Below are 23,835 nucleotides of genomic sequence, written 5' to 3' on the forward strand. Positions count from 1 at the left end.
TATTCTGTACCATCACTCATTCATATATCTTTATGTACATATTCTTTCTCCCTTTACGTGTGTCTAAGGTAGTAGTTTTGGGATTGTTAGATTAGTCGTTGGTTATTGCTGCATTATCGGAACTAGAAGCAAAAGCATTTCGCTACACTCACATTAACATCAGCTAACCATGTGTCTGTGACATTTGATTCGGTTTGAATATTTAGCTTTATGACATTGCACCTGTAGAGTACTTAAGCTGTCAGTTTCACATGCAGTTTTTCCATACATTTTTAATTGTTTAACTTGGGATTTTACCACTTGACATATCAATCATATATTGGTTACTATCCTAGAAATCAAGACTGAATAAATACTGTGCTTTTCAATATTTGTCTCTGGTCATGAAACTACAATACAGGCTGGCTGTCTAAACAAAGTCAATTCTGAATGTCAATAGACTTTGGTTAATTCTCATTAATTACAACATTATAGAACTGAGTTCTTGCAATGTAATCTGGTTAGTGATTATATAATTAAGTGGTTCTTTCCTTGAATGTTGGCGGCTATACAGAACATATTGTCTTGCTAAGATGCTGTAATTTAACTGCTACACAACTCAGTGGCCTTGTGATTAGTTTTGGCCCTGAGACTGGAAGGTTGTGAGTTCAATCCCTGGCTGAGTCATCCCAAAGACTGTTAAAAATGGGCCATGATGCGTCTCTGCTTGGCACTCCACATTAAGGAGACAGATTGGAGATAAAGCTCTGCAATAGACTACGGTCATATCCAGTGGGTGTACTTGTACATCAAGCTACAGAAACAGGAGATGGGCTCCTGCCCTATGAGCCAATGTTACTTCACTCACCAACCCAAACGTTATCCCTCACAATTCTCCACATGGACAGATTTAGGGGTCCTCTCCCCTTTCAATGCTCTTATGCTCATCCTTAAAATCCATTAGGTCTGAAATGGACTTAAGTCGACATACTGTGCAATTATCTACGCTACGTAACAATCTACTATTACTAGTTAAAGTGTACTTAGTAGCTAGATGATACGGAAGAAGTAAAACCCTTAATTTCCCTGGGACGAAACACCTCCCTCTGCAACTGGATCCTGGATGTCCTGACGGGCCGCCCCCAAGTGGTAAGGGTCGGTAACAACACAACCGCCACGCTGATCCTCAACACGAGGGCCCCTCAGGGGTGCGTGTTCAGTCTCCTCCTGTACTCCCTGTTCACTCATGACTGCAAGGTAAGACTCCAACACCAAGTTTGACGACATAACAGTGGTAGGCACGACCAACGACAACGATGAGACATCCTATAGGGAAGAGGTCAGAGACCTGACCGTGTGGTGCAAGGTCAACAACCTCTCCCTCAACGTGAGCAAGACAAAGGAGATGATTGTGGACTACAGGAAAAGGAGGACCGAGCATGCCCCCATTCTCATCGACAGGGCTGTAGTGGAGCAGGTTGAGAGCTTCAAGTTCCTTGACGTCCACATCACCAACAGACTATCATGGTCCAAACACACCAAGACAGTCGAGAAGAGGGTACGACAACACCTTTTCCCCCTCAGGAGACTGAAAAGATTTGGCATGGGTCCTCAGATCCTGTACATAGTCCATCTGTAAATAGCCCACCCAATCTACCTACTTCATCCCCATACTGTTTTTATTTCTTTTCTGCTCTTTTGCACACCAGTATCTCTACTTACACATAATCTGCTCATTTATCACTCCAGTGTTAATCTGCTAATTTGTAATTCTTGTATATATATACTCTTTTTCCCTACTGTGTCATTGACTTTATTGTGTTATTGGCTTGTTTATTCCATGTTACTTCATGTGTAACTCTGTCTGTGTCACACTGCTTTGCTTTATCTTGGCCAGGTCGCAGTTGTAAATGAGAACTTGTTCTCAACTAGCCTACCTGGTGAAATAAAAAATAAATTAAAAAATCCTTAAAAGGTTCTACAGCTGCACCATCGAGAGCATCCTGACGGGTTGCATCACTGCCTGGTATGGCAACTGCTTGGCTTCCGACCGTAAGGCACTACAGAGTGTAGTGCGTACGGCCCAGTACATCACCGGGCCAAGCTTCTGCCATCCAGGACCTCTATACCAGGCGGTGTCAGAGGAAGGCCTTAAAAATGGTCAAATACTCCCGCCACCCTCGTCATACTGTTTTCTCTGCTACTGCACTGCAAGCGGTACTGGAGCGCCAAGTCTAGGTCCAAGAAGCTTCTAAACAGCGTCTACCCACCAAGCCACAAGACTCCTGAACAGCTAATCAAATGGCTACTCAGACTACGCTAACTCCACCTACATGTACATTATTACCTCCACAACAGTGCCCCCTGCACATTGACTCTGTACTGGTACCCCCTGTATATTTACTGCTGCTCTTTAATTGTTTGTTTTTCTTATCTCTTTTGTAAGGGTTTTCTTAAAACTGCATTGTTGGTTAAGGGCTTGTAAGTAAGAATGTCACTGTTATTTCACTGTTTTGTATTTGGTGCATGTAACAGATACATTTGATTTGATTTTAATATAGCACATGGATTAGTCATGAATTGGGCACATGTCTCTGATCGCGCTGGTGAACGGTAGCTGACAGTGTTGGCTGATAATGACAAGCAGGAGCTTCCTGCAGGAATTTGTAGTCTTGCTGAGTGAGGTCTTCTCTAATTAGCATTTCACATTTTTTTTGTAAATTTGAGGTGAATATATTGATAATACTCACCGTGTCCATGAGAAAATTACATGGTAATGAAAACATCACGCTGAGGTAGGCCTACACCAAACACATACTTCTTTTGAAGTGTTTGTAAAATTCACAAAGTGAAAAATTAATGCTGAAAAACGATTGGAACCATTTCGGTGTTTGACCGCTAGGTTTTATGAGTGTTATGACCTGTCTACTGTGCAGGACTATTACGATTGCTAAATATTGCACAATTTGAATACTTGCCCACCAATCCCACCTTCCCCAAAATACCTGTAAATATTGGACAAAAAAATGGTGTCTCCTGTATTAGATTTATGCTAAAATATTTATTATATTCTACTGGGCCATTTACTTTTTGTTCATATTCTTATCTTTTATTATTTCTAGTTGTTGCATTGTTCGAGAAGGAACCTGCATTCTACCTGTATGCAACCTGGACTCATGGGTAGACATAACATAATACATGTAAACACGTGATATTTCAATTATTATGATATGTTTAATTTCATATGGTATGTATTAATTTGTGGATATCCATCATCCATTTCATATGATATACTACCAATTACAATGTGTATGGTATGCTACGAATTAGAATTACTACTATATGTTACAAATTCCAATTTGTTGTAGCTAACGTAAACCTTAGCTCGACGGCTAAAATGAGCTAGGCTAGTGGTTAGGTGTTAGGGTTGACTAACATGCTAAGTAGTTGCAAAGGAGCAAGTACTTAAAGTAATGAGATTCAAACACGTAAACATTGGGTTGCTAGACGTTCACATTATACACCTACCCTCCCTACTGTCTGCCTTAAGTAACCTTCTGTCTTACGTAACCAAAGATCATATCATACTAATTTGAGAGTTCCGGATTTAAATTTACTGTGTTACGTCTAGTTTATGAGACCAGGCTGGTGTAAACCCGTACTTCTACTAATACAACTTGAAACTTGAAAATATGTCTTTTTTGTGCTTCAAAAGCATGCACAAACTCCGTGAAATTACATCATCTTTGAATACATAGCTATATATAATCCCAGCTATTCACTTTACTCAACAATACTGGAAATTGGAATATAGGCGACTTTGTATCTGCTCATAAAAAAATGTATACTTTATGTTATCAAACCCGCCCACGTGCGTTCATCGCGCCAGGGTGCTGTTCTCGATTGTGATTGGATATCAATATGGAAATAGGCGTGGTCGTTGTACATTCGCTTAGCGGGCTCGTTGTGCAACTAGCGTGTCTGCTATAGTCAGTTGTGTAAGTCGTTTTTACTCACGTATTTTGTCTCCAGCCAATTCAATACGTTCTGTGGAAATGGCAAAGATTGAACTAAAGCCAGTTGGAACGAACTTGTTGAAGAGTGTTTCTGGAGAGGTACGTATGTGTTGAAAGTCAATGTGTGTGTGAGATAATGGTGGGTTTAGGCTCATAGCTAGCGTTAGCTAGCTGATTCGGAAGATGGAACGATCCTGGGTTTATAAGCGAGGATATCGACTCTGCCGCACCAGCATGGTTTTGCGACACAGTCGATAGCGCGCTGGACTTCGGGCTAGAAAGTCGAGGGTTCGAGACCTACTCCCTCCTTATTTCATTTACAATACTAAGTAGATATAGACCCAGGTTTTTACTGGTTCGGACAGATCTGTTTTCTCTTTATCAGGTTGTGCCAGGTTTAGAAAGGTCGTGAACGGCTTTCCTAGCCAGTTAACTTGCTACTTTGCGAGCCACAGGCAGCACTTTAATGATTGATATAATCCCTCCATTGCTGAAATCACAACCTTATCATTACTTCTTCATCCATATTATTATTGCAGCAAATTGTAAATGGCATCCCCTAGGTATGGGTCAAAATGATCAATACAATTCAGTAGAGGGAGCATAAACATTGATCTTCCCCATCTCAACCACTCCCTATCTACCTCCTCCCTCAACGTTTCATACCTCCCGCTCTCCCTTGCTGACTTCTATCCTGCCTCCCTCCTCACTCTCTCAACGTTTCATACCTCCTGCTCTCCCTTGCTGACTTCTATCCTGCCTCCCTCCTCACTCTCTCAATGTTTCATACCTCCCGCTCTCCCTTGCTGACTTCTATCCGGCCTCCCTCCTCACTCTCTCAACGTTTCATACCTCCCGCTCTCCCTTGCTGACTTCTATCCTGCCTCACTCCTTCAATGTTTCTTAACATGAAATTGTTACTTTGTTCTGACTGACTTTTTTACATTGATTATTCACTCAGCCATTGTTTGTGAGCCACCAATGCACTTCATTCAATTTAAACAGATACAGATTACTATTCAGGGAGGTAACCTCCCTCCTTGCCTTCCTTCCTCAATCTTTCATAACATGTCATTTTTCTCTGTCATTTGTTGCAGAGTGTGGAGCTCCAGTCTTTATGGAGTGACAAGCCTGTGGTGCTGTTCTTCCTGCGCAGGTTTGGCTGCCAGGTGTGCCGCTGGACAGCTGCAGAGATCAGTAAACTGGAACCAGACCTGACAGCCAACGGTATCGCCCTGGTGGGCATTGGACCTGAAGAGACAGGCCTGGAGGAGTTTAAGGAGGGGGGATTCTTCAAAGGAGGTTAGAAAAACCATTGCTGCTTTGCAAAAAAAACACATTCTCTATTGAGGGCACAGAGTCAGTTGTCCAAAGTCACATTACAGTTGGCTGTAAGTGTCAATACACCAATGATGTCTACAACCCAGCCTTTTTGACCTCTCAAGCAACCACAAATGTATTCAAGCACAAATGACTTTAAAAAAAAGAAGCTAAATACACCTTTTTTTAAGCAAATAAAATATTTACTTAAATAGTATAGAAGAAAAAATAAGTATATAAAAATATATTTTACATTTTAATGACAGTTTGTCATTTAGAATCAATAGAAGCTTTGTCACCCTTACACAACATATGTAGCTTCCTTTTGTAACACTCAGTGCAAGCGGGAGTGTCCTAAGTAGCCATAGTTATGGCCATTTACTAGGAAAGCAATAAACTTGCCTCCTGATGGATTCCACAGCCGACCATAAATGCCCTGCCATAGTAAGAGTTTTGAGAATTTGTCGATCGTATCATTATCCTCCTGTTGTCTTCTGTGGCAGACCTTTACATTGACGAGAAAAAGCAATGCTACAAGGACCTGGGCTTCAAAAGGTAAGCTGGGTCGTCTGAGTACTATTTACTTCCCTAGGTGTACTACTTGGAGTGCCAAGAAGAAAAATAGCTCTTGAAAAGAACTTACATTTGGGGCGGCAGTGTAGCCTAGTGGTTAGAGCATTGGACAGGCAGTTAACCCACTGTTCCTAGGCCGTCATTGAAAATAAGAATTTGTTCTTAACTGACTTGCCTAGTAAAATTAAAGGTAAAAAAAACAACAATTTTTACATTTGTGAACAGGTACACAGCTCTGAGTGTTGTTCCTGCAGCACTGGGGAAGAAAGTTCGAGAGGTTACGACAAAGGTAACCTTTGTGATTTCACTTTGTCCAATAGCATTTCTGTATTGGTTGACACGGGAGGGGGGTTATGTTCAGTTGATACTGCATGTATATGTCCTCGTCTGTCTGAGTGGAATTGGAAGGTGTTTTACATGATTTGTCCTCTGCTCTGTCCTCCAGGCCAAAGCTCAAGGGATCCAGGGGAACTTCAATGGGGACCTCCTACAGAGTGGAGGCATGCTCATCGTGGCCAAAGGTAGGTCCATACACAGACATGGGGAGAAAAGGTTGAAGTACATTCCAGATAATCGCCATACGGAACCATATATAGGTCAGAAATACAGCTTTCAGGGGTTGACCTGTCTGGAAAAACATATCAAAGCTGTTGTGATTAGAATTGATTGCTGGACAGATACATTTTTCAAATATTAGTTAAATACATAAAAAATAACCATGTGTGATAATAAGTTTCATAAGTTAAGATCCTCATGGGATTTTTTTCATAAATAAATGTAATGCTGTGGCCACTTTTTGTGTACTGTACCAAAGATTTTTTTTAGAACTAACCCAAGATGCACTATAGCAAGCCGTTTCCAAAGGAGCAAATGAAGCATAGCTGGCAGAACAAGCAAGGAGGTGGGCAAAACCAAGCACGCGCTAGCGAGATCCAATTGGGTTGTTCTACCATGCGTTTGCATATTTCCAATAGTGAATGCCTATGAAGTACGCGTGTGCAATGACTCAATTCGCCCTTGCAGTCTTTCTAAACAACGCAATTCTTAGGGTAAAGTCTATAACACATAATCCTTTTTTGGTGATCAGAAAATTGTTTTGAGATCAAATGTTTCATAGATGAGAAAGTTAGCAGAATGTCGGCCCAGTCTCGCTCCATTTTCTCCCACTCCTGGCCACTGGGCTTCCTCTCATCACAATATTTGGTGGTGAGTGGAAATTCCAACCACATGCTTCAGATTTATACTTCTGCCTAAACATCCGTCTCCTTGTTCTATCTGTGACTGTACTATATACTCTCCACCAGAGGGCAGTGTGATAACATCAGTTCACACTTGACTGGTATTTGAGGTTGTTGGTATGCATCTCAGGCCTGTCCATGCTGTGTTTTGTGTACTATACAGGTGGAGAAAAAGTACTGCTACACTTTGTCCAGGATTCACCCGGAGACTATGTACCATTGGAGGACATTTCCAAGGCTCTTGACATCTCAGCCAATGTACAAGCAGGGGAGAGACCACAGGTAAGTTGTCAACCAGCCAATGACGGGCAAGACCAGAACAGTCTTGAGAGAGACCATGTTCTGGAATAATTTATATTATCATGATTTAGTGATTACTGCTGTTGTGAATGAGCTCAGAGTAGACATTTTTTAGATCTGATCATGTCACTCTGAGATAAAGAGCTGCGTTTTTCCAGGCTGCGGACAAGTTCCTTATGGTGATTTTCCCACTGATGCTGTGTGCAGACACCGCCACATGTATATTAGAGAATACTCCTTATTGACAATGCCACACACATTCTGCCTACACTCCATGATCCAGATCTCTTCTTCAATTTTAGATAGGCAGCCTGTATTATCACTCTTAATTCTCCAAACTCCTTTGAACCTTGACAATGGTCTTTCTGGCTGGTGTAATAGTTTTTTCAGCATATCCCTACAGTGTGAGATGAAATAGCTCCCATGAGAACCTGACGATTTCTCAGTGCTCCTATGGAATCAGGAAGAGAACAGATAGACCAAGAATACCATAGCTGCTGTTTCATCTCCCGAGGATGTTCCCGTGAATAGGTTGAGCTGTTGATCATTTGTTGTAGGGAGAGGTCAGATTGGCAGGGTTTATATTTTTAACCTGTAGAAAATCTTTAGACTCTCCATTTACCCTTTCTTGGTGATTTAATAGATAATGTGTTATAATCTGTCTAAATCATGCGTTATCTTAAACCACCATTCAGATAAACACAAATTGGAGCTTTAACGATGAGTGCCCGGTCTGGCCACCTTGAACCTATGTGAACGTGAATAGATTACATAGGAAACGACAGACATCTTGGACGCATTCTCCAGTTCTTATTTTACCTCTGTCGTCAGTGTGTGAATGGGCGCAGTTTGACTACGCTACTGATATTCCCTGGGGTTGACTTGTAAATGACTTGTAGATCTATGAATATCAACACAGTTATATACTTAGTTTGACACTGGATAAGTTGTCACAAAAGATGAGGTATTTTTGGTAGGTAGAACTTAATATGAGCAAAACATTTGAGGAAATCGGCAATTCTGAATGTTTTAAATCGATTTTCTGACTGACGCATGCTACATTTGGATCAGTTTGGGGAATGTGGATTGATGCAGTCGTATCTTCAACATTTTAAATCGGGGACCGATGCGTGCCGGTGAATCATTACATCCCTAATAGTCACGTTTACGTCCACCCACCCATCGTTTGTCATTCAACAACACAATAGGGGTTTTGTAAGCAGATGCCTCGAGAAATAAACAGAGTCATACTTCCAGACGACTGAGTGGCTGGTGACCCGGTGATTGTTAGTGATGTCTGCAGGCCTAAGAGGCTCAGCATGTGGGACACAACTGCAGGCTGCCCTCAGGCAGGCCGATGTTCTGCTAACACTTCAGTGCCAGGCCTAGAGCCAGCAAGGCATGGGTGTTTCCCCGTGACTGCTAAGGACAAGCAGCTGTCCTCTCACCAGCTCGGGAACACAGCAACCTTTATGCTTTCTTTATAAGGGTGAAGAGATGGGTGAAATAAGCCTTTAGGCTCCAACGTCTACATTGCAGTGCCGCGGTCTATAAGCCCGGAAGGCGATGCATTTCATGGATAGCCATTTTATCACGGTTATCATGAGCTAAACATGACAGCATTAGTTAAAAAGGCATGTGGCTGATTGATAATCACAGGAGAACAAGTTTCAACTTAATCTGTCCATGGTGAGAAATGACCCCAGCTCACCCAGTGTGGGTGGGTTAATATGCCCACATAGGTCCTCTGGCCTGTCTGGTAGTAAACACAGTGTCACTCACAGGCTGCTATCTGTGTCTGAATCAGAGCTGGAAATGCTCCATTTCTCCCAGGGGAATCACTTCAGTCCCCTGCATTTTATTTGATTTATCTTTTATTTTACCTTTACTTAACTAGGCAAGTCAGTTAAGAACAAAATCCTTATTTACAATGACGGCCTACACTGGCCAAACCCGGATGATGCTGGGCCAATTGTGCGCTACCCTATGGGACTCCCAATCACAGCCAGATGTGATGCAGCCTGGATTCGAACCAGGTACTATAGTGATGCCTCTTGCACTGAGATGCAGTGCCTTAGACCGCTGCACCACTCAGGAGCCTCTGTGCCCTGTCGCATCTCCAGTTCTGCCCCTGGCTAGGGGCACCAGGGACATTATTCCACCCTCTCCCTCAGGAGGCCAGGCAACAAAAAAAAATATATATATTTTTTTTCCTGGACTGGGCTTGGTGCACAGGGCATTGCCAGGTGGTTCCTAAATTCTACACTACAGGCCAGCTTCTGTGAGGTGTGCTGCACGGCAAAGAAGCTGTGTTTTGTTATCGGAGGATTGAATTAAGTTAGTGTCATTGAACCTTTTATGAGACCTGCTGTCTGTTGTACGTCTATGGCAGGAGAGTGTTCCTGTGGCTGAAGGCCAAGTCCTGTCTCAATGACGCATTAAAATATGTTTGAGCCAACACTTAGCTGTCCTAGTTGGCTGTAAATCCAGCCATTGTAGCATTTCATTTGACAGCAAAATGGATTAAATCTCATCCCTTCTCCAGAATGGACTAAAATCTCTCCATTCCTGACTTACCACATCTCTGAGAGAGTGTCATTCAGAAATAAGGAAAATATTTGAGTCGCATAAATCAAACTACAGAACCTTTATCTACAGCATAAATGAATCAAGCCCAAGGACCAGTAACTCCTCATCAATGCAGCCCACATAAAGTAAAAGCAAATGAAAATACTGTCTGTAAAACAAAACAGTAGCTACGCCAAAGTCCAAAACATATGGTGTATATATAGTAGTACTAGCTATGGAGAAACGTGACGTGTCTTCCCCTGGCTTTGCACCTACAGGCACCTACAGTGTGGGCCGCAATAACATCTCCAAACCGATTTGACAATTTCCTCTCGACTGTATTTAGAACTGAAGGGATGTTCTAGAGCGCAGGCTTTCACATGCGGATGAATGTGAGAGTTATAAATGTCCTACAACGGCTACTGTAGGCAGCAGAATATCCGAGAAATCTTACTACTGTAACCTTGGAGCAGTGTGCTTATTATGTCACTCACAGTTGACTTACCTGTCTAAGTACATGTACAGAGATCGGAAACCCCGATCTTTGAGAGCTGGAGTCACTTCATGTTTTGGATTTAACCGACGGGGAAGACCAGATGTGTTGAATTTAGGCAATCACTGAACTGATCAATTAGCTCAGGTGTGGTGCCTAGTTGGAACAAAATCCTGCAGTACCTCCGGCACTCCAGGAACAGGGATTCCTACCCGATGTATTTCCATTATCCTCATCCCCCTGAGTTGTTTTTGAACTATTGTTTTGGCTTTGAATGAGTACATCTATGAAAGAGTACCCATTTTTCTGCCTTTCACCATGTAATAACATGCATCATCTACTGCACACACAGCTGATTAGTGAAGGTGCAGGAGGCAAAAGTCTTTGCCACACTTCCAGTCATGTGCAAATGTATTTAATTGTGGCTGAGCTTTCAGTCAGTCAGCCTTTATCAGAGCACTATGTAAAATACCCTGTTGAAGGTTTATCCATATAGTAGTATAACCTCGGTATCTCACTGCATCTCCTCCCAGTGCAACGATGATGTTTGTACCAGATGAAGCCTGAACACACCCTGGACTGGTGACAACTCAAGTGCACTTTGGGGAGGAGAGCTGAACCCCGACCACCAATCAAGCGGGGGCAAATCTGGACTGTGAAGCAGGATGATTATAACCTTTTGAATCTGCGTCAATGTTTATTGTAATGGATACCCAAACTCGGTACAACCACATCCATTTTGATTCTCGATTATAGTAGATTTCTAGATGTTTTCCAGTTTGTAAATCCTTATTTATAAATGATTGTGGATAATGTTATTAAATAGTATCAAGTTGCTTGTTTACTGGTGAGTGGCCAGTCACTCCAGTTCCGTCACAGAGCGGCTAATTTAAACTGTATGTGTGCTGAGGCTTGTGCTGACTTACGCACGCCTCGCTAGACATTCCTATAAATTATCCTGATAATTTTTCCTTAATCAGATACATAACATTTAACATTGACGATTTTATTGTATAGTAATTTCTCAATGGTCTGTGACATTCTACGACGTACTGTGTTTGAAATACTTTTTTGTATGTATGTGCCGTGCCCAATTAAAATGAAAACTTGCTGTTTCGTGGCTTACGGGATTGAATACAATGACTTCACCCTGATGTTGGTGAGTTTTGCAGAGATCTGTGAACATTTTCCACACTCGTGAAATACAAACATGGAGTTCAGTCATCTGATCTGGACAGAGCTGCCAGGTGTTGGTTGTAAGACCTTACAGTAACCATATTATTTTTGACATAGAGCTCGAACACACACAATCAACATCTTATGAATCAAATATTTGTACCTGATCTGAAATAGCACCATTAGATCGACTTGGGTTTACCTAGGTTAAAATGTATATACCTTATGTAAGGTCATATAAACTGTTAAAATATCCAACTTGCATTCCACAAACTCAGGCCAAACACTTGTAATGCTTAGATAAAAGTGAATTTAATCCAGTTACGTAATATCTTCAATAAGCATAGCATTTGTTTTTACACCAAGATATACAGTAACATAATTTGCATATTACTAATGCAATGCGATATGCATTTTTATCACAGAACGGCACAAATTCAGAACATTGTGATGTACACAAACATTTAACACAAGGTTGAATGACTCACTAGTTTGATAAGTGAGGATTTAGCTCCATAGCTCTTTATAATGATCACAATAAAACATTGGGAAAAAGAGACTTGAAACGTCTCAGGTAAACAATCAATTGATAGCGCTAATAACAGATTGAGTCGCAAAAATAGCTGTTTATATAGATAATTATATAGCAGCATGAGCTTTCACCTGTAAATACCAGAGAAGCACACAGCACTGACAAGGTATCTTATTGTTGCTTCAGAAATATATTTTATTTGTGTTCCATTTAGGTTTATAGTTATATCAGCTAGTTATGCAAGAAAAGTACAAATCCAATTGCAGATAGCTGTAGTTTGGGTATCTATTTGATTCTAATGGTCTAAGGAATACTGGTGGCAGAATGTATATCTATCACAGGTTGGAGAGGCTATTTTGTGTGTGTGTGTGTCAATGTGTAAGAGGTATGTACAATTCTCAAACTGATTTTGTGCGAATGGTATTGTTTAAATCTTATGTGCATGATGAAACCATGATAACAGATTGGTTAAAAGGACAACCAAACAACAAATACAATGGCACATCCCAAAGTATTGTACTATATAGGGTGCTATTTGAGAAGCAACCCAAGTAGCTTATCTAGATGTTATCTTTATATTGTCACTGTTGGTTATTTTAATTCCTTGTCAACTATGGATAGTCGCTTTGATTGGCAACAAACTACTTCACCACTTACATCCCAAGTGAAACAGGCATCAGTAACAAAGCTATTGGAATCCCCTGCACAACATCCAAGCCATTACAAGAAGTAAACAGGCAGAGTGATTGTAAATAAAGCTTCAAAGGCAAGATACACGTACCATGAACATTCACTAAATCAGCCTCTGATCAGACATAACAGTCATGTTCAAATGACAAAGTCATCCTGAATTTTCTCAATGACAATGTTGAGCTTTTAACAATGTTTGTTTTCTTTCCCCAGCAGTGCTTCAAACCCCTCTGTTCCACCACCATGTCAATCTGTTTGATCATGTTGTCAGTTTCTCAGTCGCTCTCTCCTGTTCTGCCCTTTAGTTCTGCTGTCATTAGTTGTTAATCAAGGTAGAAAATAACAGTCCTGGCCTTGACTGGGAACTCTCTAATGAGAAGCTATTTCCCCAGTGTCAATCTGTCAAGTCTGTCCAAGAGGCCCCTATAGCGGCTAGTTACCAGGCTCCCAACTGTCCCCACATACGCACCAGCACAGTCTTTCTCTGGGCCACTAGTCAATTGCAGAGATCAAGACGTGCCCCTTCACCTGGCCTTCACCTGCTTCTCTATTCAAACCTACATTCCACTTCTGTGTGGATATGCCAATGGGGTTTTGCCTCAAAGGTTGCATACAATAATGAAGTTCTAGCTTTTAGATGTTCTCAGAAGAGCATGTGTTCAATCATGGCAAGATATACAACAACGGGTAAGGAATTATGAACAATGGACATTTCTAAAAAAAAAAAAAAAAACATCTTTGTCAAATTGTGAACATGTGTTGCCTGTCCTGGAAACTATTGTGGAAACACCTCGTAGTGATATCTGAAATATTGGCATTTTAGACATCCAAGCCACACCATAAAAAATGTCACGCCTAGTATCCCTTTTTTGGGGGGAATATAATATTTTTATTTCTCTATTTCTTGCACACCCAATATGGAAAGGCGTATCTGGATCCAAAAGTAAAGAGTGTATTTGTCTCTGTATATATTTTTTTAAACGGAGGAAGGAGACATGGCTGCACATTCCTCATTATATGAAGTATCAACCCCAGGACTATTGGTAGGCGCTAACCCCATGACTATTATGGGATGCTGGGAACAGTTCTGTTCTGTTTTTTATTTTATGCAGTAAACAAAAAGCATTGTATACACTTAAAGACTTCTCTGTGCAGCTTTTTGAAAAACACTCCTCTAAATGTTTCTTTCTGATCATATCCTAGTCCCAAATGCTGACTGGTGCTGTGTGGACAAAGCCCGAGATCAGAAGCACTGTTGATCAAATGTTTGTCTCTGAAACATACTGTAACACAACAATAAGTCAGTCAAGTAAGTCAAATCACTTTCAGTTGTGATCGAGTATAGAGTATCTAATATAAATAAGACACTGATCACTCCATGGCAGATCATCACTATAAATTAATCTCAAACAAAACCGTGCTAGCCTAGCAAGTATTTAAACTTATTTCCAAGCATTTATCTTCGTAGATCTCACATTTATATATGCTATATCAAAAACATTTTTAGCCATCCTTTTTTTTTTAAATTTTCAAAATGTTCATATAAGGTTAAAGCTGCAAAGGTTTAACAGTCTGATGTCTTCAGGTAAATGGTTTCATTTCAAAGAGTGACGTAACCAAGCCTTAGCCTAGGAGTGAGACTAATTATGTCCATCTCTAGGTCACCGCTGCTCTTCATTTTCACAGAGCCTTTATTCATTTCATAGTCACACTGTAATGTCAGACTTATTATTCACTTTTGCCTCTTGCCCTGTGGCAAAATGTCTTAAAAAACAAATGTTCCATATCAGACAGGATCATACCAGGCAACTCAGTACCAAAAGATACTTTTTGCACATAAATGAAAGCCACTAATTATGTGGGCTTAAAAGCGCTGTGAATTTGCCATCTGAATGACTTGGCAAAAAGAACAAAGAGTTTAGGAAATTCTTTAAAAAGTCAGTTAAAGCATATTAAGCCAGCTTGGCTCAAACATATTCTACAAGGTCTTAGGAATGTCCTACATTTGCCCGACTATGCATTTATCCACTGACCACCCACATTGGCCCATAGGAGCTTCAGATGTATGCATGTATACAACAAAACCACTTGTAAACAAGAACAAGCAAAACTGTTCACCCACAGACATCTTTAGGTTGAGTAGCCATATAAGTACATACGCATTCCAAGTGTTTTTTGTGTCTCATCATAGTTTACATCTGCTTCAAGTGGTGATACTAGGGTGTAGTTTGGTCAGTCATCCAATCTGTAACACTTATGTAAATGTCTTATCTTCTGCCATGTAAATCAATCGGGCATACTCCAAAGCAGGATGCCTCTTTGGCGTCAGTATAACACAAGGTTGTTGTTAAGCAGGTTCTTTTGTTTAGCTGCTCCAAGTCAAGAAATAAATAACAAGAGTAGAGAAAAGCCCAAACTGGCTACCACACCCGACATTTCATCTCAGGATTCATGGGAGTACCCGGTTTGCACTGGAATGCATCTGAGAATGCTCCAAAATTCTGTAGGGAGCCGAGTACCCTGTGAGAGAAGATAGGTAAAGAGTGTAAACAGATTGACAGAAAATACTGTATGATGGAATAGCCAAGCGCTACATTTTTACTGTTGGTCGTTACCTGTATTCCAGGGGACTGTGGGAGTCAGTCTTGATGCACTGGCTGGCATATTCAGGCCGATAGGCACCACACCATACCTGGAGGAGAAAGATGTATCACTAATTAAATGCATTCAAGTTCGAAACAGTAAAAGCACATTTCTTTTCTCAGCTACATGTGTTCGCATTTTACCAGTGCTGATATTTTTTGAATATACAGTAAATGTAAACCATAAAATGATAATGAAATTGATATGCCTGAGAAAAGGCTTTTTTCCAAAGTGCCTTTCGACTGAATAATCCCAGCAGGGAGTTTGTTTGGCTGTTATGCAGACATTGGCTTTTGACCTGGTTTTGGATAAGGACTATAAAACACTAGTCTGGCTTTGCTCTTGCCTTGTTTTCCCTGGCACCGCAGTGGTCTTTAAAAACAACAACATTCTGTACCCCAAGGTAGGTCGCTTGATATAGTCATGATCTGGTGTAGTTTCAAACTTCTTGGTCCAATTGTTTATCTCTTGAAAACCAAGTATTTAGGAAAATATAATCTCTTTGTGTTTTTGTTCTCAATGGTCTGTGGACAGCAGTTGAGGAGGGACGCTAGTATAGCTTTTAGGTCCCATGGCGTAATAAAGGTTGAGAAACAGTGGCCTACTTTAGACCAGGGTTTCCCAACCTCGGTTAGCACTACAAAGCTGATTCAAATAACCAACTCATCATCAAGCATTGATTATTTTAATCAGCTGTGTAGTGCTAGGCGCAGGGGTGGGCAACTCCAGTCCTCGAGGGTCTGATTGGTGTCACACTGTTTCTCCATCGCCAGCAAACACAGCTGATTAATCAAATTGCATTCTAAACTGAAGATGATGATTAGGTGATTATTGGAGTCAGGTGAGTTAGCTGGGGAAAAACTGTGACACCAATCAGGCCCTTGAGGACTGAAGTTGCCCACCTCTGTAGGGGAATCCTGCTTTAGACTACTCAATTTATTAAAATGGGAGCTTACTCACTTGGGCAAAGTTAAGGAAAAAAAGTTGCTTGTGGTCCATGTCCAGACCAGGTAAATGAAGCTCTTCTCCTTCTCTCTCCACCCACTTCATATAGGCCTGACCACAAACATGAAAAACATACAAATATAAAATATAATTAGTATTTAGTCAGAGTTTCTTTGTTGTTGTTATGAAGTGGTTCATTGTGTTTTATGGGGGTTGAATGTGTTTTGTCAGGGTGCTATGATTGTGTCGCACCTTGTAAGCTTGCCGAACTCCTCCGTTGTCTGCGATGTTCTCCCCCAAAGTACTAATTCCACTGACCTGGGGTACCACAGAGACAGTCATTAAAGTCCTAATCCATTTACAAGTGACCTTTTTACCTAATTTAACACCTGATTTAGGTTGTCTTAAGTGTTTGTACATAAAATATTGGAAAAAGTTCCAAAATCACCGCAGGACGTATATAACACTCAAATTTAATCAAATCTATTTATATAGTCCTTCTTACATCAGCTGATATCTCAAAGTGCTGTACAGAAACCCAGCCTAAAACCCCAAAAAGCAAAACAATTCAGGTGTAGAAGCACGGTGGCTAGGAAAAACTACCTAGGAAGAAACCTAGAGAGGAACAAGGCTCTGAGGGGTGGCCAGTCCTCTTCTGGCCGTGCCGGGTGGAGATTATAACAGAACATGGCCAAGATGTTCAAATGTTCATAAATGACCAGCATGGTCAAATAATAATAATCACAGTAGTTGTCGAGGGTGCAGCAAGTCAGCACCTCAGGAGTAAATGTCAGTTAGCTTTTCATAGCCGATCATTTTAGAGCATCTCTACCGCTCCTGCTGTCTCTAGGGAGTTGAAAACAGCAGGTCTGGGACCGGTAGCACGTCCGGTGAACAGGTCAGGGTTCCATAGCCGCAGGCAGAACAGTTGAAACTGGAGCAGCAGCACGGCAGCTAAATGGTAAACCCTCAATCGAGGTTCTTTCAAAAACAAATCTAGCATCTTCTATAATCTTTAGTTTTAGTCATTATACCAAAATACATATAACATTTTGCCCATGCTTCAGCTACATTGGGAAACTCACATTTTGTCCTCCTGCAAGCTTCCAGTTGAATTTGCCATACTGTTGCACCATGCACTGTGACTGGTCCTTAAAGTGCTCAGCAGAATAATTACTCCACCAGTTAAGCATGTTACCATCCTTGTCAAAATTACGGCCTGTTTTTGAAAGATATAATGTGGAATTAATTGTGATGCAATCTCTTTGACATTTTCCCATGAATTAATGCTCTATACTAGAAATGATTTTGCAACGCATTGGACACAGATATGGACAGTGACTGTAAATATGAGGACTGCCTCACCATTGTCATCAAACCCGTGGGTGATCTCATGTCCAATAACCATCCCTATTCCACCAAAGTTCAGGGCCTGGAGCTGCTGCTTACTGAAGAAAGGAGGTTGCAGGATACCGGCAGGGAATACTAGGAAAGGGGACAGAGAGAATTGTACAAGGAACAGATCGGGCCAAATGAACTAAGACCGTCTATAATCGTTGTGATGGAAACTAATGTTGGTGCTTTTCTTTTTACCAATTTCTATGTGTGTGCTTTTCTAATAACCGTTTTCATGCAAGTGACTGATTTGAATGAACCTTCACGATCAGTATCTGCATTTTGGCAGTACGCCCAGACCCTTATTTTGAGAACGAAAGATACAGTGCCTTGCAAAAGTATTCACACCCCTTGGTGTTTTTCCTATTTTGTTGCATTACAACCTGTAGTTTCAATTTCATTTTTATTTGGATTTCATGTAATGGACATACACAAAATAGTCCAAATTGGTGAAGTGAAATTTAAAAAATAACTTGTTTTAATAAAAATAAAACATGGAAAAGTGGTGCGTGCATATGTATTCACCCCCTTTTGACATGAAGCCCCTGAATAAGATCTGGTGCAACCAATTACCTTCAGAAGTCACATAATTAGTTAAATAAAGTCCACCTGTGTGCAATCTAAGTGTCACATGATCGGTCACATGATCTCAGTATGTATATATGTGTATATATATCTCTGTTCTGAAAGGCCCCAGAGTCTGCAACACCACTATGCAAGGGGCACCACCAAGCAAGCGACACAATGAAGATCAAGGAGCTCTCCAAACAGGTTAAGGATGAAGTTGTGGAGAAGTACAGGGTTGGGTTTAAAAAATATCTGCAACTTTGAACATCCCACAGAGCACCATTAAATCCATTATTAAAAAATGGAAAGAATATCGCACCCCAACAAACCTGCCAAGAGAGGGCTGCCCACCAAAACTCATAGACCAGGCAAGGAGGGAATTAATCAGAGAGGCAACAAAGAGACCAGAGATAACCCTGAAGTAGCTGCAAAGCTCCACAGCGGACATTGGAGTATCTGGCCATAGGAACACTTTAAGCTGTACACTCCACAGAGCTGGGCTTTACGGAAGAGTAGCCAGAAAAAAGCCATCTCTTAAATATATATTTTTTGGTGTTCGCCAAAAGGCATGTGGGAGACTCCCCAAACATATGGAAGAAGGTACTCTGGTCAGATGAGACTAAAATGTTGCTTTTTGTCCATCAAGGAAAACACTATGTCTGGCGCAAACCCAACACCTCTCATCACCCCGAGAATATCATCCCCACAGTGAAGCATGGTGGTGGCAGCATCATGCTGTGGGGATGTTTATCATCGGCAGGGACTGTGAAACAGGTCAGAATTGAAAGAATGATGGGTTGCACTAAATACAGGGACATTCTTGAGGGAAACCTGTTTCAGTCTTCCAGAGATTTGAGACGGACGGAGGTTCACCTTCCAGCAGGACAATGACCTTAAGCATACTGCTAAAGCAACACTCGACTGGTTTAAGGGGAAACATTTAAGCGTCTTGGAATGGCCTATCCATTTTAATTCCAGGTTGTAAGGCAACAAAATAGGAAAAATGCCAAGGGGGTGAATACTTTCGTAAGCCATTGTATCTCAGTTTCAAGGTCTCAGCTTAGAGAAGAAGCCTCGTGAGGTATTGATCTGTCACATGCATGACCCAATATTGGTTGGATGAATTAATTATAGATAAGCTCAATCATGCAAATATGACTTGTCTGCATTATATAAGAGAATTAATGACTGCCCCTTGAGAACTCCTGACAGATGTTCACTATGGTGCATCAAGTTTGTTGGAACCTCTTCAGCGCGCTGATAATAAACAATGATTCATTTATGATTGACTTTGAAGTGTCCCTGTGTAAGAATTTCCACAAAATATTGACGTCACAAACTGGATTATTCATTCTGCCTGCCGAGCTTTCCAGTGGGGGGTGGGGGGGGGGGTGGCATTGTATGACGCATGAGGGAAATTCCTGTCTGACCAAAAGAGGACGAGACCCGCCCAAACAAGAGCCTTACTATGAGCTGCCCAGGAAGAGATGTATCATCCGCGAACAATTGAGGGATGGTAACTGATTTCAGTAAGTCAATTATAAATGAATCAGTATAACAAATTAATTATACAAAATAAAATGAAGGCGACCAATGCATAAAAAGGTACTCATATTCTTATAGAGAGAAGGCTGTTCACTAGTCTAACGAGAAGACTAGAGCGAGGACGTAATGGTACCATGGAAAGCCTCGCTGACAGCTGTCTACAGGCATTTATAATAAATATCTACAGTTGAAGTCAGAAGTTTACATACACTTAGGTTGGAGTCATTAAAACATATTTTTCAACCACTCCACAAATTTCTTGTTAGCAAACTATAGTTTTGGCACGTCGGTTAGGACATCTACTTTGTGCATGACACAAGTAATTTTTCCAACAATTGTTTACAGACAGATTATTTCACTTATAATTCACTGTATCACAATTCCAGGGGGTCAGAAGTTTACATACACTAAGTTGACTGTGCCTTTGAACAGCTTGGAAAATTCCCAAAAATTATGTCATGCTTTAGAAGCCTCTGATAGGCTAATTGACATCATTTGAGTCAATTGGAGGCGTGGCTGTAATTCAAGCCCTACCTTGAAACACAGTGCCTCTTTGCTTGACATCACGGAAAAATCAAAAGAAATCAGCCAAGACCTCAGAAATATTTTTGTAGACCTCCACAAGTCTGGTTCATCCTTGGGAGCAATTTCCAAACACCAGTAGTTACCACTTTCATCTGTACAAACAATAGTACGCAAGTATAAACACCATGGAACCACGCATCCGTCATACCGCCCAGGAAGGAGACGCGTTCTGTCTCCTATAAATTAACGTACTTTGGTGCAAAATGTACAAATCAATCCCAGAACAACAGCAAAGGACCTTGTGAAGATTCTGGAGGAAACAGGTACAAAAGTATCTATATTCACAGTAAAACAAGTCCTATATCAACATAATCTGAAAGGTCACTCAGCAAGGAAGAAGCCACCGCTCCAAAACCGCCATAAAAAGCCAGACTGTGGTTTGCAGCTGCACATGGGGACAAAGATCATACTTTTTGGAGAAGTGTCCTCTGGTCTGATGAAACAAAAATAGAACTGTTTGGCCATAATGACCATCATTATGTTTGGAGGAAAAAGGGGGAGGCTTGCAGGCCGAAGAACACAATCCCAACCGTGAAGCACGGGGGTGGCAGCATCATGTTGTGGGGGTGCTTTGCTGCAGGAGGGACTGGTGCACTTCACAAAATAGATGGCAGCATGAGGCAGGAAAACTATGTGGATATATTGAAGCAACATCTCAAGACATCAGTCAGAAAGTTCAAGCTTGGTCGCAAATCGGTCTTCCAAATGGACAATGACCCCAAGCATACTTTCAAAGTTGTGGCAAAACGGCTTAAGGACAACAAAGTCAAGGATTTGGAGTGGCCATCACAAAGCCCTGACCTCAATCCTATAGAAAATGTGTGGGCAGAACTGAAAAAGCGTGTGCGAGCAAGGAGGCCTACAAACCTGACTGTTACATCAGCTCTGTCGGTAGGAATGGGCCAAAATTCACCCAACTTATTGTGGGAAGGCTGTGGACGTTTGACCCAAGTTAAACAATGCTACCAAATACTCATTGAGTATACTTCTAACCCACTGGGAATGTGATGAAATAAATAAAAGCTGAAATAAATCATTCTCTAGTATTATATTCACATAAATAAAGTGGTGATCCTAACTGACCTAAGACGGGGAAGTTTTTCTCTGATTAAATGTCAGGAATTGTGAAAAACTGAGTTTAAATGTATTTGGCTAAGGTGTACAGTATGTAAACTTCTGACTTCCACTGTATCTACAGGATATACATATGGTGCATAGCAAGTAATGACAAGAAAATTGTTGAAGATGCACATGGGTAATAAGGGAGATTACAGAGTGTGTTTGGGAATGTGGATGTGAAAGTTGTGTGATTGTGAGAAATGGCTTATTAAACTGATTGAAATTTGGATATTAAGAGTGATTAAAATATGATCATAAACTGATTGAAAATTGGATTATAAGAGATTGAAAATTAGCTGTAAATTACTGAGTGAATGAGAGCTGTCGGGACTAGCTCACGTGTGAAAGAGGGGAATGAATGCCCCAACCAGTTCTGTGAATTTAGTTTTTCAGTCTGTAATGTTATCTAGGGTTTTGTCCACCACCACCCGTTGGATCTACAGGTGGAAGATAACATGTCTCGATAAGTAACGAGGATTACATGATAACATGTCTCAGAGGATAACGTGATTACACGTCTCATTAGTAACAAGGATAACATGTCTCTGAGGGTAACATGCCTTTAGAATACATGAGGATAACATGACTCATCAGTGGAGTTTGATGGTACAACGTTATTATGTATGTGGAGATATGAAAGGAGAACGTACTATTCCCAAATATTCTGTTAAATAGAGCACTAGAGTGAATATTCAAACCCCTGTATGAATAGAACACTGGTGTAGGGGAGGAATTTGTGATGTAAAACACGTGTAATGGGTTACTAGAGATAAAGTAACATAATATTGAGTATAATGGGTTACTAGAAATCTGATGAAGTAACAATAGAAATAATAAAAATATACAACTTGCACACCCACACATCAACGTGCTTAAGTGGTGTAAAAAATTTGGAGTAATCTTCAGTGGTCCCTTTATGGATCATTTGATAAAGATACGGTTAAAGCATTGTACGGGACTTGAATTAAACCTAACCAATAAAACTATAAATGCTTATGAGACTTTCTCCACCCTGGTAATACATTTTGAAATAAATCCCATACCCTAAATAGACCCAATGATTTTCTGTATTCACCTACTCAACCATTTTAACTTGCTCAGTAGAGACTTATTATGGACAGAGCACCATGCTATCTACAGGGGACTGATAGACCATGCCAGCTCAGTTAATACGTATTGATCCCTCCAAAGCATTACATGTTAATCTTAAAATAATAGACATTTAATAAGTGTGAAGCAGAAAGTGAATATCCAACAAATTTGAAATAAATATATAGTGTAACATTGTTAGGGTAGACTAAAATGAAAACAATAACTTTATCCATATTTGTTTTGTTTTAAACCTTGCAATGGGGGAAAAGCAATATGTTGTTTGAGAGTGATCCATGTGTATTAGTAATAGTAGATTAATGCAACCGATTAGATTAATGTCAGATTTTTTTAAAACTTGACGGAAAAAGCATAATCTGAGAATGGCGCTCGGAGTCCAATCCAGCCAAAGAAATATCCACCATGTTGGAGTCAACAGAAGTTAGAAATAACACTATAAATATCCACGTACCTTTGATGATCTTCATCAGAAGGCACTCCCAGGAATCCCAGTTCGACAATAAATGACTGATTTGTTCCATAAAGTTCCATAAAGTCCATCATTTATGTTCAAATATCCACTTGTTGTTAGCGTTTTCAGCCCAGTAATCCATCTTCATGAAGCGCGAGCACTTCGTCCAGACAAAAACTCAGAAAGTTCCGTTACAGGTCGTAGAAACAAGTCAAACGATGTATGGAATCAATCTTTAGGATGTTTTTAACATAAAACAGCAATAATGTTCCATTCGGAGAATTCCTATGTCTGAAGAAAAGCACTGGAACGAGAGCTAACTCTGTCGGGAGCGCGCGTCACGAGCATGAGACACTCTGCCAGACTACTGACTCATTCAGCTCCCATTCCCCCCTCCTTTATAGCAGAAGCCTGAAACAAGTTTCTAAAGACGGTTGACATCTAGTGGAAGCCGTAGGAAGTGCAATTTGACTCCATAGACACTATGTATTCGGTAGGCCAAGCTTTGAAAAACTACAAACCTCAGATTTCCCACTTCCTGGTTGGATTTTTCTCAGGTTTTCGCCTGCCATAGTCTGCCGATAAGAATA

The 23,835-nt window shown here is 40.8% G+C and overlaps 2 protein-coding genes across 2 annotated transcripts in view; one reads left to right on the plus strand and one right to left on the minus strand.

The window, feature by feature from the left end:
• Positions 1-3,922: 3,922 nt before the first annotated feature.
• Positions 3,923-11,603, plus strand: prxl2b (peroxiredoxin like 2B). The gene is made up of 7 exons (XM_064968957.1): positions 3,923-4,094; positions 5,093-5,297; positions 5,819-5,870; positions 6,114-6,177; positions 6,334-6,409; positions 7,290-7,408; positions 11,021-11,603. Exons 1-7 carry the CDS (start codon positions 4,035-4,037, stop codon positions 11,045-11,047), a joined length of 603 nt encoding a protein of 200 aa, XP_064825029.1. The 5' UTR covers positions 3,923-4,034; the 3' UTR covers positions 11,048-11,603.
• Positions 11,604-11,975: 372 nt separating this feature from the next.
• LOC135542189 (membrane metallo-endopeptidase-like 1) overlaps positions 11,976-23,835 on the minus strand; it is a 43,766-nt gene continuing 31,906 nt past the window's right edge. The window contains exons 19-24 of the mRNA XM_064968958.1: positions 17,839-17,958; positions 17,559-17,692; positions 16,726-16,791; positions 16,489-16,584; positions 15,501-15,577; positions 11,976-15,405 (exon numbers count right to left, since the gene is read on the minus strand). Coding sequence (XP_064825030.1) covers positions 15,306-15,405; positions 15,501-15,577; positions 16,489-16,584; positions 16,726-16,791; positions 17,559-17,692; positions 17,839-17,958 — 593 coding nt within the window. The 3' untranslated portion in view covers positions 11,976-15,305. The remainder of the gene's footprint in view (positions 15,406-15,500; positions 15,578-16,488; positions 16,585-16,725; positions 16,792-17,558; positions 17,693-17,838; positions 17,959-23,835) is intronic.

This window comes from Oncorhynchus masou, chromosome 6, assembly GCF_036934945.1.
Source record: "Oncorhynchus masou masou isolate Uvic2021 chromosome 6, UVic_Omas_1.1, whole genome shotgun sequence".
In the NCBI taxonomy this organism is placed as follows: domain Eukaryota; kingdom Metazoa; phylum Chordata; class Actinopteri; order Salmoniformes; family Salmonidae; genus Oncorhynchus; species Oncorhynchus masou.

Excerpts from the sequence above, each read along its gene's own strand:
- prxl2b (XM_064968957.1), top strand. The coding sequence starts at position 4,035 with ATGGCAAAGATTGAACTAAAGCCAGTTGGAACGAACTTGTTGAAGAGT. Across the intron at positions 5,298-5,818 it reads GGGGGGATTCTTCAAAGGAG|ACCTTTACATTGACGAGAAA; the intron begins GTTAGAAAAACC and ends CTTCTGTGGCAG. Across the intron at positions 6,178-6,333 it reads TTCGAGAGGTTACGACAAAG|GCCAAAGCTCAAGGGATCCA; the intron begins GTAACCTTTGTG and ends TCTGTCCTCCAG.